The following is an 18,612-nucleotide window of genomic DNA, read 5'->3' as shown; positions in this document are numbered from 1 at the left end:
GCCAAAAGGCATGAGAAATAGGATTTTCTGTTCTGATGAAAGCAAGATTGAACTCTTTGGCCTGAATGCCAAGCATCACGGCTGGAGGAAACCAGGCACTGCTCATCAGTTGGCCAATACCATACCTATGGTGAAGCATGATGGTGGCAGCATCATGCCGTGGGGATGTTTTTCAGCGGCAGGAACTGGGAGACAAGTCAGGATTGAGGGAAAGATGAACAGAGCAAAGTACAGAGAGATCCTTGATGAAAACCTGCCAGAGTGTTCTGGACCTCAGACTGGGGCCTAGGTTCACCTTCCAACAGGACAACGACCCTAAGCACACAGCCAAGACAATGCAGGAGTGGCTTCGTGACAAGTCTGTGAATGTCCTTGAGTGGCCCAGCCAGAGCCCGGACGAACCCAATCGAACATCTCTGGAGGGACCTGAAAATATCTGTGCATCGACGCAGAGGATTTGCAGAGAAGAATGGGAGAAATTAGCCAAATACAGGTGTGCCATGCTTGTAGCGTCACACACAAAAAGACTTGAGGCTGTAATCGCTGCCAAAGGTGCCTCAACAAAGTACTGAGTAAAGGGTCTGAATACATGTAAATGTGATATTTCAGTTATTTCTTTTTAATTACTTTGCAAAAATTTCTAAACACCTGTTTTTGCTTTTTAATTATGGGGATTGATGATTAAAAGTAAAATAAATTATTCCATTTTAGAATAAGGCTGTAATGTAACAAAATGTGGAAAAGTGAAGGGGTCTGAATACTTTCTGAATGCACTGTAACTGAAGTGACTGTGTTTACTGCACTAAATCCGGGTTGTGTTTCACTCTAGTTACTGCTATATCAGAGTTGTGATCAGCATACTCCAAAATTGTCCTGTTGAATTAAGTAAGGATTTTGGTAAACTCGAAGTACACCACGAGCAAAATCCTAAATGCAACTGACTGAGGAAGTTAGAGAAAATCAAGCCGACACCTGCCGACAGGAGTGGATGTGCAGTAGGAAAGTATGCATGGTATAGAAAACAAAAACCATAAAATAAAATAAAGTTCTCTTTTTAATAATGAATGTTATGCATTTGCCTTACGTTCTAGATAAATATAGTAATCATGAATGTACATATGCACTAGTAAAGGAGGGCCTAAAATAATGCAAATCCACACAATTGCATTTCCATAGAGTCCTCTTAAATATTTATTTAGAATCCAAGCAGTGGGAACCTGTGGAAAAAAAGTCAAAAACAGCATTAGTCAAGTTTAGAAGATCTTAAGCGAGAAAAAAAAAGCCATTACTAGAAGTACATTAAAAGTAGCCAATGTTACAGCTAGATTATCTTCTGAAGATCAAAATCTACAGTCATAAATCATTGCAACATAAACTTCCATTTTGGCAAAGCTTTATTCGGTTTTATGAATAAATGGCGTTTCGCCCTACACTCCAATTCAATTTGCATGCTGATTCTGCCTCATATAATCACCATATTGACTGATTACATTTCTGTCCAAATGTCTATCTATATCAACCATGAATATACTCAGCGATGGAACATTGACAGCCGTTTGCAGCAAAGGATTGCAGTTTTTCAACCCGTGTAAAGAAATGTAATTCTTCTCAAATCGTTCCACAATAGCAGCCACCTAATCTGAGATAGTGCCAACCAGCGGTGTGTGATTCTGCAGAGAGGTTAGACTGGCAACACAAAACATTTCTGATGACCACTTACACAATCATGGAATTCTATACCTCTTGAGAGATCTTCATCTGTGTCGTACTCTGTCACAGCAATATTGGACTAATGGAATTCAAAAGCAAACTATCAACATACTGCTATTTCCCAGCAGTTATTTGGGAAATCTGCATGCTCAACCCATATCAGTTTGGATATAGTACACATTCAATTACTCATTTAAATAAAGAAGAATGGTTCTGAAAGAGATGAATAATTTTCCTGTGATTTATATTTTGTAAATGTTATCTTAAATTTATTGTAATACTAAATTAATTGTATTTAAAGATCTTGAGCTTTTCTTGGGTCTTGGTTGTTTCTTTTTTTTTTAATGATGAAAGAACACAAGAGGTTATAAAAAGTGGTGAACATTGCCTGGTCCATCACGGGTACTGACTTCCTCACCATCAAGGGGATCTATAGGAGGCGCTGCCTCAAAAACAGCCAACATCATCAAGAACCCACACCGCCCTGGCCATATTGTCATTTCACTCCTGGCATCGGGAAGAAGGTATATGAGCCTGAAAATCATGACGTCCGGGTTCAGGAATAGCTTCTACCCAACAACCATCAGGCTATTGAACACTACAAACGCTAACTAAATTCTAGGTATGTTGCAAAGCCTACCTGAAGCGTCGGTGAAAATCTGCCGTTGCGGGTGTGCGCGATTTTGGCGCCGTTTAGAGGGGGCGGGTTTAAAACGCGATTTTCTCTAAGCTGTTCCAATCGAAAATGTTCAGCCTAGTTAATTATTAACGAAAAATCGCTGAAAGACCCCGTCGCAAAAGCTATTATTAGGTTTAAAGGCCTTGAATAATAGTTATAGTAGTTTAAAAATCAATCTCTAAACCCGCGACCGCCAGCAACCGCAGGGTCTCATAAAGCAAACCACAGAAGGTTGGCTGTATATTTTTACATTAAAAAGGGCTTCTAAAGATCCCTTTATACAAAGTTTAATATTGCGAGTAGCTCATTTTGGACCCATTATATCCCGCAGTATTTTTCTGGGCATTTGGGGCACAAATCTACCGCAATGTGAACGTTCTAAACCAGCGCGTTCCACAGGGACCCACTGGAAAGCTGATTTAAATGGACATTTATTTACAGCAATTAAACACTAAATTCCTTCCATTTGGCCTATAAATTAATGTAAATGAGATTTTAAAATCATGTTTTATTGTGAATTATTTGTGAATATTATTTGGACATTTAGGCTATTTAAAAATGTTAATCATTTATTAAGAAATGGATAGATGTTTAGATCTAGTAATTGAAGTCTGAAATTAGCTACAATTAGGTAACTAACTAATTATATGCTTTAATTTCAGGTCATCCAAGTAAGATTATTTTATATTTGTTTCAGAATGCTTCAATCTATGATAACTGAAAATTTCATTCAGTTCTCTTAATTTTTAAGAAAGTTATGGGCTTTTGACTGTTCACGATCACAGCTTTTTTGTTATGTCCATAGAAAATCAATAGAGCTACTTCTCTAAATACTGTATATATGGAGACCATATCTGTTCAAAAGAATTATACTTGTCCAATAGGACAAATCTAATTCTTTCCAGATGTAACGTCTCCATCATCTCTGCTGCCCACATTTTGGTTGTGGGGGATAATGTTCCCTTCCAAAATTTCAATATGATTTTTTTCCCAATTATCAAACAGTAATCAAAGAAATTTCTTTGATTTACTGTAAGTGATAGATGTAAATCCGGAATTCCAAATATTATTAGCTTTGGGTTAGGGTCCAATTTAACTTTGATGACTTCAGAAATAACTTTTAAAATTTCTGTCCAGTAATAATTCAATTTAGGACATGTAACGAAACTATGTATTAAATTTGCCTCTGCTTTCTTGCACTTATCACAAATAGCGGAGAGATTCGGAAAAATACTATTTAATTTAGTTTTCGAATAATGTAACCTATATAATACTTTAAATTGTATCAATATATGTCTGGCGTTTAATGAACACCAGTGTATTCGTTGTAGACTTTCTTCCCAGTTTTCTTTTGTTATAGCCAATCCCATTTCATTTTCCCATGCTTGACGATATATTTCCGTTATTGGATTCTCCTTATCCAAAATGATGTTATATATATAGGCTATTAATTTTTCTGTATTTGGATATAAATTAAACAGTTCGTCTAACAGTCCTGCTTCTTTATTTTTATAATCTTGTGTATTGGATTTAATATAATCTCTAATTTGTAAATACCTAAACAAATGTTGTGGAGACAATCCATAAATATCTTGTAACTCCTGGAATAAAAGAAATGTTCCTTTTCTATAAAGGTGTTCTATCCTTGTAATTCCTAAATCATCCCATTGTTTAAACCCCCCATCTAATATAGCAGGTTTAAACAATGGGTTATTCATAATTGGTAATCTAAATGAGAGATTATCCAAATGTAGAGTCTTAACTATTTGTTTCCAAATACGTCTATTATTATATATTATTAGGTTGTCTTTATAATTTTTTTTTTGTACTTCCGTTGGTGCAAAAATTATCGAACCTACATTGAAAGGTAGACAGTCTTCCTTTTCTATATTTAACCATGTCGGTTCATGATCCGGTTTATAACTGTTCTATTCTTTTTCTATCATTATTTCTAAAAAAAAATAGTAGATAAGTATTATTAGTGTTTTACTTAATGCAAATTGAATTAATTTGATATAAAGTTGTTTGAAGCATTGTAATTGATTACCTTTAATAAAAAAATATATTACAGAAAATCAATAGAGAACAAGATGCTCATTTCCCAGTATGAAAATGGCCATAACTTTTTAAATACTTGAGATATGAAAGTGAATTAGGTGTCAAATTAAACTTATTTTTATGCTTTATCTGATGGGATAAATTACAGACTTGATTTTTAAAATCTCAAAATTTTGTAACATTGCTATAAATTCTGAACTACCTAGTTCAACTTGATTGCACAACTAGGGACTTTGGGGTTTGTTTTGATTTGCACTATATTGAGTTTTTTATTTATTGATTTTTTTTGTTTATGTTATCTATTGAGTACAGTGTTTACAAACTTGTGCTGCTGCAAGTAAGAATTTCATTGTTCCGTTTGAGTACATATCACAATTAAACACTCTTGACTCTTAAATCTTTACGTTTACTGTGATCGTGAAAATGCAGTACAAATGCAAATCATTATTTTTGCATTTGACATGATTAGTGCCAGGATGCTTAGGCACTAAAAAACTGAAATATGCAGGCAAAAAGGCATAATAAAATTACAAAAAAGGCATGAAAAAGGCATTTATTGACAAAAAAGGCATAAAATGCATTTATTTCCACCACAAAATATGGTTAAAAATGATAATATAAAGGTATACTGCATTAAATGACCAAAGTTGCCTGGTCGCACAAAGGTACAAGCATTTTTTTCCAAATAATCTGGTGTTAAACTATGCCGTCTGTCATGCAGAATATGCTTCAGTTGTGAAAAACTTCTTTCTACCTTAGCTGAGGTCACTGGTGCATACCCAAAACAAGCTGCAGACTCTATATTCATGTCGATATCTTGTGGCATTACAACTACTTTTGAGAACTTTAGCTATGTTTTCTATTTCTTCAAGATCTTTGTTAGCTAAAATCACTCTCTCACATTTTCCTTGTATGTCTTTACCTACATCGCCAGGAACAAAACCAACCTACAGCCGTTATGCACATTACAAAGATGAGCAATAAGAATTATCAATAACGTTGGATATCTTGAACATACCATTTTATTATTCTTAAAGTCACATACACTGAAGTTCACCGATCTGGTTAAATTTAAGACTGCACAAATCATGTACAAAGCAAGAAATAATTTAATTCCGGGAAACATACAAAAACTGTTTATGGAAAGACAGGGCGGGTATAATTTGAGATGGGAACTTAATTAAAAATAACTCAATGTCAGAACAACTTTTATAAGTATGTGCATAGCAATCTGGGGTGAATTTGTGGAATGGTTTGGAACAGGAGATAAAACTTAGCACAAACACAATTCAGTTTAAAAAGATGTACAAAAACACTTTTTTTTTTTAAAGGATATTGGGATGAGGTTAGGTGATTTTGAATGGGATATACTGATTGTATCGGGAAGGGTGATTATAGGGTGATGGGTTGTATATATGACTAAGAGATACTGTAAAGTACATGAGGATTTTTACTTTTTTTCCTCTTTTTTTGTATGGCTTTGTAAATATTTGATTAGTGTATAAATGTAAATAATTTGGTGTACATATGGAAATAGGTGTTTATCTATATTACTAAAAGTCTGATCTTGAACACTTCCTGTTGTTCTATATATTGATTTATATATACGCTGCCATCTACGGTTGTGATTTTGAGCCATCTTACTCCGAGTCCCCCTCCGCTGTGCAGGACAAGAGGATTTTTCCCATTGATGAAAAATAAAAGAGTTATTAGTGTTTAAAAAATGTTGAGATTCTCTCTCCTGAAGGCCATGTCCCTTCCGGAAGGACTATAAAACCCAGAAGTGTTGAGTGCCTCAGTCAGTCTCTGCAAGATGGTGGAACGAGAGGGTCACGTCTCTCAGTCTGAGCTGTGAATAACACTGAACACACGTCTACTAAACTGTGAGTAGTTTTACTGACCTGTCAGTGCCCTTAATGTGGTTTGTAAATATGGTTTGGAAATGCTAAAGCTGTGTTGCCTTTGGTTTGGAAATGCTAAAGCTGTATTGCCTTTGGTTTGGAAATGCTAAAGCTGTGTTGCCTTTGGTTTGGAAATGCTAAAGCTGTGTTGCCTTTGGTTTGGAAATGCTAAAGCTGTGTTGCCTTTGGTTTGGAAATGCTAAAGATGTGTTGCCTTTGGTTTGGAAATGCTAAAGCTGTGTTGCCTAATTAAAGTTGCCTTGCCTAATTAAAGTTGCCTTGCCTAATTAAAGTTACCTTTCCTAATTAAAGTTGCCTTGCGTAATTAAAGTTGCCTTGCCTAATTAAAGTTGCTTTGCCTTCTATATAATTAAAAGTCTAATCTTGACCACTTGTTTGCGTTAGCGTTTTATATTGATTTTAGAAATAATGCTACCACGTACGGCTGTCATTTTTGGCCATCTTACGCACAGTTCTCCTTCACTCATTAGGTACCGAGGATTTTTCCCATCGATTAAAAATAAAAGTTATTAGTGTTTAAAAAATGTTGAGATTCTCACTCCTGTCAATCATGCCCTGAATGCCACGCCCCTTCTGGTGGGAGGGACTATAAAACCAAGAAGTGTGGGCGTGACTCAGTCTCTGCAAGATGGAGGAGGGAGAGGTCACAACTTGCTGTCTTTAGTGGCCTTGCACCCTGCTTGAAATGGTATGAAACTGCACTTGAATTTGGTGGTACACAAAAATGCTGGAGAAACTCAGCGGATGCAGCAGCATCTATGGAGCGAAGGAAATAGGCAACGTTTCGGGCCGAAACCCTTCTTGCACCCTGCTTGAAGTGGTAAGAAACTGCACTTGAATTTGGTAGCCTTGCACCCAGCTTGAAATTGAATTTTAAGGAATAGCCGTGAGTCAACTGCCAGCCCACCAGCCGTGAGTGAGTGAGCTGCCAGCACAACAGGCTTGAGTGACTGAGCCGCCAGCCCAAGAATCCATTCGGCCCACAATGTCCTCCCGTGTGATGCTGGGACCCAACGGGTCCCACTTAGTCTAGTAGCTGCTAAAATTGTATAAGTTAACTAGACCAAGTGCAGACCCGTTGGGTCTGTTCCCCCAACGTGCGGTTGTGGGGGGGGGGGGGGGGGGGGGGGGGAGGTGGCATGCAGCGTCACATACTAACTATCCCCCCCCCCCCCGCAGTCATGCTAATTACCCCCCTTGATATTATATTAATATTATTAATTTGCTCCTTTTACCCCATAACCACCCTATCTACTGACGCATAGTCCCCAACTTGCAGTCACATCTAGAGAGGGAGGAAGGGGGGGGGGGTACAGAGTGAGAGCAGAGAGGGAAGGGGCAGAGACACAGAGGGAGGGGCAAGAGGGAGAGGGGGGGTGGCGAGGAGGAGAAGAGGGAGGGTGGGTGAGAGGGGAAAGGTGGGGGTGGAGGGGAGGAGAGAGAGAGGGTGAGAGTGAGGGGGAGAGGTGAGGGGAGGGGGGAGAGGGGAGGGGAGGGGGGAGAGGTGGGGAGCAGGGAGGGTGGGGAGCAGGGAGGGTGGAGGGCAGGGGGTAGGGGTGTGTGGAGGGTAGGGGGGTTTAGGGGAGGGACGGTGGGGGAGGGGATGGAGGGGAGGAGTGGGAGAAAAAGAGAGGGGAGAAAGGGAGAGGGGGGGGAGAGGAGAGGGGGAGGGGGGGAAGAGGAGAGGGGGAGAGGAGGGGAGAGAGGAGAGGGGGAGTGCTGAGAGGGGTGAGGTGAGGGGGAGAGGTGGGGAGCAGGGAGGGGGAGGGGGTTGGAGGGAAGGGGGTAGGGATGTGTGGAAGGGAGGGGGGTTTAGGGGAGGGACGGTGGGGGAGGGGGAGAAAAAGAGGGGAGAGAGAGAGGGGGAGAGTAGAGAGGAGAGGGGGAGAGAGGAGAGGGGGGGAGAGGAAAGGGGGGGAGAAGAGAGAGGGGGGAGGAGAGGGGGGGAGAGGAGTGGGGGGGGAGAGGAGAGGGGGGGAGAGAGGAGAGGGGGAGAGGAGAGGAGGGGGGAGAGGAGAGGGGGGGGAGAGAGGAGAGGGGGGAGAGGAGAGGAGAGGAGAGGAGAGGAGAGGGGGAGAGGATAGGGGGTGAGAGGAGAGGGGGTGAGGGGAGAGGGGAGGGAGGAGAGGAGGGGTAGAGGAGATGAGGAGGAGAGGAGAGAGGAGGAGAGGAGAGGGGGAGAGGAGAGGGGGAGAGAAGAGGGGGGAGAGGAGATGGGGGAAGAGGAGAGGGGGGAAGAGGAGAGGGGGGAAGAGGAGAGGGGGGAAGAGGAGAGGGGGGAAGAGGAGAGTGGGGGGAGAGGAGAGGGGAGGGGAGGGGAGGGGGGGGGGGAGAGAGAGTGCCTTTTTATTTCAACCCAAACCCCCCAAACAACCATTTGCAGGCAGTGCTTTTTTACTTTAACCATATTTTCATTTTCAAACCACATTAAGGGTACTTACTCACAGTTGTGTGCACATGTGTTCAGTGTGTTTCACAGCTCAGAGAAACGTGACCCTCTGCCTTCCTCCAGCTTGCAGACTAATTGAGGCATACCACTTCCTGGTATTATAGTCCATCCCCCCTGCCGCCAGCGGGGGCAGCAGAGAGAATGGGGAATTTTGTAAAATCATTAATATCTCTGTAATTTTTCATCGACTGGAAAAATCCTCGGCACACATGCGGCGGAGGAGGGCTCTGAGCGAGGTGGCCAAAAATGACGGCCGTAGGTGGCGGCGTTCTCTCGGAAATCGCAGCACAGATCGCCAAAAGCAGTCAAGAACAGAGTTTTAGTAATATAGAAGATTATAAGCAGTTGAATAAGGGGTGGAAATTAATAAGCTTTGGCTTCTTCCTGCTCCTTTTCGGACACATACGATTCATTTATTTATAAATATTGTTTATGGCACTTTATAAATATTCTTGTTTTGTTTTTTTGTATGCTGTCTCATACTTGCTTTTTATTTTTTATTCTGTTCGAAATAAATGAATTAAAATGAAATTAATTAATTAAAATTTTACGAATATCGTCAGCTACTTAGTTGAAAACCTGCAAGTTATTCACTAATGGGACTTTCGCCACGTTTCTCAACGGAAGTGATAGATTGTGGGAAGTTTGCAAAATTGGAAGCAGTAATAAACACAAGATCGCGGCGGTGGAGCGACTTTTTCTGCATGATTTCAGTTACGATCCTGACTGCAGCAGATTCTTAGGTACACAAAATTGCTGGGGAAACTCAGCGGGTGCAGCAGCATCTATGGAGCGAAGGAAATAGGCGACGTTTCGGGCCGAAACCCTTCTTCAGACTGATGGGGGGTGGGGAAAGAAAGAAGGAAAAGGGGAGGAGGAGGAGGAGCCCGAGGGCGGGCGGATGGGAGTGTGGGAGGAGACAGCTAGAGGGTTAAGGAAGGGGAGGAGACAGCACGGGCTAGCCAAATTGGGAGAATTCAATGTTAATGCCATAAGGACGCAAGGACCCCAGACGGAATATGAGGTGCTGTTCCTCCAATTTCCGCTGTTGCTCACTCTGGCAATGGAGGAGACCCAGGACAGAGCGGTCGGATTGGGAATGGGAGGGGGAGTTGAAGTGCTGAGCCACCGGGAGGTCAGGTAGGTTATTGCGGACTGAGCGGAGGTGTTCGGCGAAACGATCGCCCAACCTACGCTTGGTCTCACCGATGTAAATGAGCTGACATCTAGAGCAGCGGATGCAGTAGATGAGGTTGGAGGAGATACAGGTGAACCTTTGTCGCACCTGGAACGACTGCTTGGGACCTTGAATGGAGTCGAGGGGGGAGGTGAAGGGACAGGTGTTGCATTTCTTGCGGTTGCAACGGAAAGTGCCCGGGGAGGGGGTGGTGCGGGAGGGAAGGGAAGGGAAGAATTGACGAGGGAGTTGCGGAGGGAGCGGTCTTTGCGGAAGGCAGACATGGGGGGAGATGGGAAGATGTGGCGAGTGGTGGGGTCACGTTGGAGGTGGCGGAAATGGCGGAGGATTATGTGTTGTATTTGCCGGCTGGTGGGGTGAAAGGTGAGGACCAGAGGGACTCTGCCCTTGTTGCGTGTGCGGGGATGGGGAGAGAGAGCAGTGTTACGGGGTATGGATGAGACCCTGGTGTGAGCCTCATCTATGGTGGCGGAGGGGAATCCCCGTTCCCTGAAGAACGAGGACATTTCCGATGCCCTGGTATGAAATGTCTCATCCTGGGAACAGATGCGGCGTAGGCGGAGGAATTGGGAGTAGGGGATGGAGTCTTTACAGGGGGCAGGGTGGGAAGACGTGTAGTCCAGATAGCCATGTGAGTCAGTGGGTTTGTAATGTATGTCGGTCAGGAGTCTGTCCCCTGCGATGGAGATGGTGAGGTCAAAGAATGGTAGGGAAGTGTCGGAAATCGTCCAGGTGTATTGGAGTGCCGGATGGAAGTTGGTGGTGAAGTGGATGAAGTCAGTCAGTTGTGTGTGGGTGCAGGAGGTGGCACCAAAGCAGTCGTCAATGTAGCGGAGGTAGAGGTCGGGGATGGGGCCCTAGTACGTCTCGAACAAGGATTGTTCAACGTGCCCGACAAAGAGGCAGGCGTAGCTGGGGCCCATGCGTGTGCCCATAGCTACGCCTTGTGTTTGGAGGAAATGGGAGGAGTCAAATGTAAAGTTATTGAGGGTGAGGACCAACTCCGCTAAGCGGAGGAGAGTGTCAGTGGCTGGGTATAGGTTGCTCCTCTGGTCGAGGAAGAACCGGAGGGCTCTGAGGCCATCCTGGTGGGGGATGGAGGTGTAGAGTGACCGGACATCCATGGTGAAGATGAGGGGGTGAGGGCCCAGAGAGTGGAATGCGTGGAGGCGGCGGAGAGTGTCTGAGGTGTCTAGAACATAGGTGGGGAGGGATTTGACCAAGGGGGATAGGATGGAGTCAAGGTATGTGGAGATGAGTTCGGTGGGGCACGAACACGCAGAGACAATGGGTCTGCCGGGAAAGCCGGGTTTGTGGATTTTGGGGAGAAGGTAAAAACGGGCCGTGCGGGGCTGGGGAACGATGAGTTTGGAGGCTTGGTCAGGTAGGGCGTGGGAATTGATGAAGTCGGTGATGGTGCTAGAAATGGTGGCCTGGTGCTCGTCAGTGGGGTCATGGTCCAAGGGTAAGTAGGAGGAGGTGTCCGAGAGTTGGCGCGTGGCCTCAGCTTTGTAGAGATCGGCGCGCCAGACTACCACGGCACCTCCCTTGTCGGCTGGTTTGATGACCCAGTCTGGGTTTTTGCGGAGTGATTCGATGGCAGTGCGTTCAGAGGGGGAAAGATTGGAGTGAGACAGGGGAGTGGAGAAGTTGAGGCGGTTGACGTCGCGGCGGCAGTTCTGAATGAAGAGTTCCAGAGCCGGGACTTTATTAGGGGGGTTCCACGAGGACGGGGTGCGTTGGAGACGAGAAAAGGGGTCATCATTAGGGGGCGAGGACTCCTTCCCATGGAAGTGCGCTGTGAGGCGGAGACGACGGTAGAAGCGCTCCAAGTCATGGTGGGCGCGGAACTCATTGAGATGGGGACGGAGGGGGACAAAGGTGAGACCTCTGCTGAGGACAGACCGTTGGGTGGGGGAGAGGGGGAGGTCGGGGGGGATGGTGAACACCCGGCAGGGGTGGGAGTTGGGGCCAGAGGAAGGCAGGTGGGTAGACTGGGGACGGGGCGATGTGTGGGGGGGGGGGGGTTGTGGGTGTTGGAGGGGTGGTGGGTGGTCAGGGGGTGGGGGGGAGAGAGGGCTGTAAGGTGGGTGGGGAAGAGCGGGTGTGACATGGTTGGGGGGGGATGGGGGAGGGTCAGTGGAGCAGCCACTGAGGTTAGCACGGCTGGGCAGACGGGCGCTAGGACCCAGTGGAGTTAAGTCCAGGAGAGTGGGAGTAAGCAGCGTGAAGGCTCCAGGCCCAGTGCAGAGTCCAGGCTCCAGGTAAGGCGACGGCTGTGGGTTGCTGGAGGGGGCTGGAGTGGCGCGGGTCAACGGGCCCGATGGTCGGAGTCCAGTGGCGTGGGTCAACGGACCCGATGGTCGGAGTCGAGTGGCGCGGGTCACCGGACCCGATGGTCGGAGTCCAGTGGTGGTTGAGTCGGGGTCCGCGGGCGATGCGTGGGTGGTCCCGGTGGGCGGATGGTCGGCAGGTCGGCGGCGAGATGAATCGGGTGCGTAGCGGCGGCCATGTTGAGAGAGCCCCGGTCCGGCAGCGTTGTCGGGTAGTTCGGGTCGGGCGGCGATGTCGGAGGAATCGGCGAGGGGGAGAAAGTCCGAGTTACCGTAGAAGCTGCGAGGCTGGGCGTCATCGGTAGGCAGGTGAGGGTCGGCGGCGGCATCGATGTGGAGGTCGGTGAAGGCGGCGTCCCGGTGAGTATGGAAGTCGCTCCTAGTGGCCAAGATGGCGTCGCGGGACTCGGGCAGGCGATGCGGGCCAGAGTTGGGGCCCGGAGTCTGCGGGCGGTCGAGTCGCGGAGTGTAGGCGTCGGGAGCGGCCTGGAGTCGGGATAATTTAAGGTCCTTGGTGGAATTGAGGTAGGCCAGGAATTTTTTATTAAAGAGGTGGATCTTCCGGCGGATGAAATACAGCTGGGGTCCGTTGCAGGTCTGGGTTAGTGAGGCCTGCAGCACAGGGAGTGTCGATGTGAGGTCCTGTTGGTGCCGGCGCATCGCGACCAGGGTGGATCTCAGTGCCCGGTTGGAGAATTGCTGGGTATGCTGGTGGATGGCCAGTCGGTACCGATGGTCCGGTTGGGATCCGAACTGGGAGGTAGGGAACTGGAGCTGTAAGCCGTGGGGTATGAGATTATGGCGCAGGCAGGCCCCGAGGAAGCAAATGTGGCTGTGGTATCGAGTCTGGATAAGGGTATGGTCGTACAGTTGGAGGGCAGGGGGGATCACAGAAGGTGTGCAGTTAGAGAGGAGGTTGTGAAACTGTCTCCGGAGAGAGGAGGAGAACTTCTTCAAAGTAGGCATACCTTGAGAAGATATCGCAGTGGAGTAGACAAAGTGTTCAAAAGGGAACTGCAGATGCTGGAATATCGATATTCCAGCATCTGCAGTTCCCTTTTGCAGCAGATTCTTCTTCTTCAAAACAGTTGACGATTTATTTTATCTTTTCAAAATTTGCAGCATAGTAGAGCAGAGAACCATGTACCCCACCTAGTCAAAACGGGCTGAGGGGGTAGCGGAATCTCGGGTGCCATTTCCTTGAACAACTGCACACGTGACGGTACTTTGTGGAAGAGTTTCTTGACATTGGAAACTAGGCGATCAACATTTGGAAACAAGCTACGTATGTGCTTGGCAATACTATGAAGTCTTTGAGCTAAGCATGACAAATGCTACATTTTGGGGAATAAAACTGTAAGTCACAAACAGAAGAACATTCTTGTGTTTTATACCTTCTGGCCAAAGTACAGCAATTGAAGATGTAAACAACTGAGCAATAGTTGAGCTGTTTGACTTCTCCAATACTTCCGATGTCAACAAAAATTCCTTTGATGGTTGACTTGCCTCCAGTGCACCGATGACCACATTGGCAACATATCTCCCCACAGCATTGGTTGTCTTGTCTATTGAGATCCATATTTTGTTGCATGCAACTTCATCTCTAATTTTCTGCACAACAATGTTGAAGTTGCTGTCAACATAATTTTCCCGTAATGATGACTCGCTTGGTATATGTTCCTCTGTGTATTTCTCTAAAAACCTCTGAGAGATTTGTTTTCCAATTTCCACAGTGAAATTCCAGCATCAATGAATGCCTTCCACAGATCACTTGAAAACTCAGATTTGCGACTGGAGCCAGCAGTAAATGTAGTGAGGAGAGAAGCTTGGGTATTTCATTTGGGTAGTCTACACCCGAGCGGTATCAACATTGACTTCTCTAATTTTAGATAACCTTTATCTTCTCCCTCCTCCCCCGTCCCAACTCTCTTTCCAGTCCTACTGTCTCCGCCTCTTCCTCCCTCCCCCCCTCCATATCAGTCGGAAGAAGGGTCTCGACCCGAAACGTCGCCTATTCCTTCTCTCCATAGATGCTGCGTCACCCGCTGAGTTTCTCCAGGGGGTGAAAGATTGCAACCTTCACGTGGTCCACCCTGTTTGGCGAATGCAATCAACCCGGCGTGCACAATCAAATAAGATCAAATAGAACAAGTTGTCCTACAACTTTAGGCTGTGCACGCCATATGCAAGAAGAAGTTTCTCCAGCATTTTTTGTCTACCTTCGATTTTTCGAGCATCTGCAGTTCTTTCTTAAAAATATCTTGGAGAAGACTGAACCAGCGAGCAGCAGCACGAACGAATGAACGACCGACGGTGGCACCCCCCCGGTGGTGGAAATTTCCTTGTAAGTTATACTATGTTAACACGTTAATAACAACTTATTAATATTAACGTGTTAGCATAAAGAACATCATTGTAATCATGGTACAACTAGAGAAAATAACACGACCTTTTAGCAAAACGGCAAAAAAAGGCTGATTTAGGCACTCAATTATTTTTGATGATTATCCTGGTGAAATCATCAAAAAAGGCATGAAAAGGCACATGGCATTTAAGGTAAAATCCTGGCTCTACTTATGATTATGTTTGCAATCTAGTTGTCCTAGACCCTTGGTGTGTATGTTGGTGATAGGACTTAAGGTGTAATTTACAACAGGAAGTTACTGATGTTTACTAAAATAATGAATAACATATAACAAAGATCACAAAAAAGTGAAGTAGCCTTACCTGAAATATCATCTCCAGAAACATCCAGAAACGGAACATGCCAAGTGGCGCTGCAAGCAGATACTATATCCAAATAAAATATGTAACGTATAGTTATTTATTACATAAGCTGAAAGAATTCATTTATATTTTGTCTAGTTCAAAAACGCATTTAGAAAAGTCTATTTATACTAAAGCCAGCTCTTGCCAGTAGATATCAATTACAGTTCTTTGTAGAGACACAAAACCATTGTATTTTCCACTGAATCTTCATGAAGAAAGACTGGATAGACTCGGCTTGTACTTGCTAGAATTTAGAAGATTGAGGGGGGGATCTTATAGAAACTTACAAAATTCTTAAGGGGTTGGACAGGCTAGAAGCAGGAAGATTGTTCCCGATGTTGGGGAAGTCCAGGACAAGGGGTCACAGTTTAAGGATAAAGGGGAAATCCTTTAGGACCGAGATGAGAAAAACATTTTTCACACAGAGAGTGGTGAATCTCTGGAACTCTCTGCCACATAAGGTAGTTGAGGCCAGTTCATTGGCTATATTTAAGAGGGAGTTAGATGTGGCCCTTGTGGCTAAAGGGATCAGGGGGTATGGAGAGAAGGCAGGTACAGGATACTGAGTTGGATGATCAGCCATGATCATATTGAATTGCGGTGCAGGCTCGAAGGGCCAAATGGCCTACTCCTGCATCTATGTTTCCGTGTTTCATATTGTTAAATTTTGATGGAATGTTTTTGACATTTCTCATTGAGCAAATTCATCTTCAATGATCTGCAGCTTCTGCCACAAAACTGACTAAATGAGTAAAAGAACCAACAAGTATTTTAATTCATTGCAATTAGGGTATTTTTATTCATGTGGGTTTAAGATGAAATATCTGTGAATATATTCAAGGTTTAACAGCTAAAACATACATAGAACAGTTATTAGAGATAAATTGGAGGCCATATGCAGCTTAATCGCCCTCCTTCATCACTGCACTCTCCACTGAGTCAAAGAACAGAGAGAACATAGAACTGTAAAGCACAGGAACAGGCCCTTCGGCAACAATGTCTGCGCCAAACATGATGCCACTGTAAACCAATCTCATTTGCCTGCACACGTCTCATATCCCTTAATTCTCTGCATACCCATGTACCTATCTAAAAACCCATTAAACACCACTATCGTTTCTGCTTCCACCACCCTGTCAATGTGGTCCAGACACCCAATACCCTATGTGCAAAAAGCCTGTCCCACATATCTTTAAACTTTGCCCCTCTCAATTTAAAGCTATGCCCTCTAGTCTGACATTTCCACCCTGTGGAAAAATGTTCTGGCTGTCCACCCTATCTATGCCTCTCATAACTTTATATACTTCTATCAGGTCAACTTCTTCCCTCAACCTCCGATGCTCTAGAGAAAATTATTTGTGTCTGTCCAATCACTCCTTATAATTAATACCCTCTAATCCAGGCAGCATTCTGGTAGACCTCTACTGCACCTTTTTCAATGCCTTCACTAATCTTCCTGTAACAGGACCACGTGTAATATTCCAAATGTGGCCTAATCAAAGTGTTACAGTGCTGCATCACAACTTCCCGACTCATACTCATTGCCCAACCACTGAAAGCAAACATACAATATGCCTTCTTTACCTTTCTACTTGAGTTGCCACCGTTAGGGAGTTATGGACTTGGACCTCAAGATCCTTCTGTACATCAAAGTTCTTAATCGTCGTCATTCACTGTATACTTTCTGCGTACATTCCACCTCCTAACGTGCAACATCTCAAGCTTGCTTAAACTAAACTCTGCCATTTTTCTGCCAATTTCTGAAGGTGATCATTGTCCTATCAGGGACACATGACAATAAACTCACTTGAACTATATCCTGCTGTTACTTGGCAGCCTTCCTCACCAATAATCTTGAAATCTGCAAAGTTACTAACCAATCCATCTATATTTATGTCCAAGTCACTTTTATATATATATCACAAACAACAGAGGTGGCAGCGCAGATCCCAGTGGAATTCCAATTGTCCCAGAAGAACACACTTCCCCTATAAGACCCTGTCTTCTATGAATAAGCCAATTCTGAATCCATATGACTAAGTACTGTGCCTACCATGGGGGACTTTATCAAATGCCTTATTAAATCCATGTAGACTTTTTCAATGTCTGCAATATGTTCAGAGGTGAATCAGACCGTACCCTAGCTTATGGAATGACCATTCAGAAGCCTGATAACAGAGGGGAAGTAGCTGTTCCTGTGTCTGGTGATGAACGTTTTCAAATGTTTTCCTGATGGAAGCAGGGAGAAGACAGGAGTACGGTCGCTTTTCCGAGGCAGTGTGAAGCGTAGATGGACGAGTAATAGGAATTGGGATCCTTGGATAATAGGATCCTTGTTAAGATAGGGCTCAATGTTCATGAATAGATGGATCTGAGATTCACGTGGCACCAAATCAAGCTAGGTTAGAATGTAATGTTCTGCTCTCAGGTTAATATTTAAAATTTGCTGTAATATTTTACAGAAAAGCATGAATGTTGTTTAACATTTGGAGGGATCATCCAGTGAGGCTATGTGCGTGCAACTGAGAAATAAGAATAGGGTGTTCACTCTAATGGGATTGTACTAAAGTCCTCCAACAGTCAGTAGGAATTAGAGAAATTAATATTAGGGAGATCACAAATAGCTGCAAGAAAAATGTTGGTAACTGTGGGAGATTTTAACTTTCCAGATACAAATGGGATCAGGTGTATCGTGGGACATTGTGGAAAGATAGAGAAGAAATTGTGGTGCCACAAACAGAGGTATTTGAATCAACGATAAGAACTTGATAGGAAAGAGTTAGTGGGATAGGGGTCAGGCAAGGTAAGCGAGACTTGTTCATTTAGGCAACTTGGTTGGCTTGGAGGAGTTGGGCCAAATAGCCTGTTTGCATGTTGTATAGCTCTTTGACTGTACAATATGGTCAATATCTCCGGTCATTTACAGGAGTTTCCTAAAGACAACTTGGTTGCCATGTTTTCTATACTAAACAGGAGCTATATCAAAAGTACTTCATTGATTGAGAAGTACCTTGGCACATCCTGAGATCACGAATGGTGCGATGTAAATGCCAACACTTTGTTCTTTCTAGGTGTTATTTGTGCAGGACTGCTAATGTTGGCACTAGGAAGATAAAGCCTCACAAGTCACCTGGTAATTTTATAATCCATTCCTAGTGGATAAATTGGAAGGACAGTTTATTAGAGGCCAAGAATGGATCAAAAGATGGCCAAAACATTATGCCCCTTCACTAACCCTGTGCAACTGTTTTCATTTACCTCATGGTATAATGTTGATATTAGGAATACTGAGGCTTGTCCTTCCCATTTTGAATAACCATTCTCAACCAGTGGTCTATAAATATGTCTGTTGAATAACAAAAATAATAATCATTGTTGTAGCAAACTACTTATTAGTCTGATTATGCAACTACCTTTGCACTAATAGTATTTAACTTTTAATGTAGGTGGAACCTTACACCTGCCAAAACTAAGACTACATGCTTATTGTCCAA

General features: G+C 44.3%; 1 protein-coding gene across 1 annotated transcript in view; it reads right to left on the bottom strand.

Moving 5' to 3' along the window:
• Positions 1-1,067: 1,067 nt before the first annotated feature.
• The window catches only part of LOC116982911 (diacylglycerol O-acyltransferase 1-like), a 79,275-nt gene continuing 61,730 nt past the window's right edge, over positions 1,068-18,612 (bottom strand). The window contains exons 12-14 of the mRNA XM_033036464.1: positions 18,377-18,464; positions 15,077-15,139; positions 1,068-1,217 (exon numbers count right to left, since the gene is read on the bottom strand). Of these exons, the coding sequence (XP_032892355.1) occupies positions 1,068-1,217; positions 15,077-15,139; positions 18,377-18,464 (301 nt within the window). The remainder of the gene's footprint in view (positions 1,218-15,076; positions 15,140-18,376; positions 18,465-18,612) is intronic.

The sequence above is a fragment of the Amblyraja radiata genome, chromosome 17, assembly GCF_010909765.2.
Source record: "Amblyraja radiata isolate CabotCenter1 chromosome 17, sAmbRad1.1.pri, whole genome shotgun sequence".
Taxonomy (NCBI): Eukaryota; Metazoa; Chordata; class Chondrichthyes; order Rajiformes; family Rajidae; genus Amblyraja; species Amblyraja radiata.
Note: the sequence above shows the minus strand (reverse complement) of the source record. Positions and strands in the feature narration are given on the sequence as shown.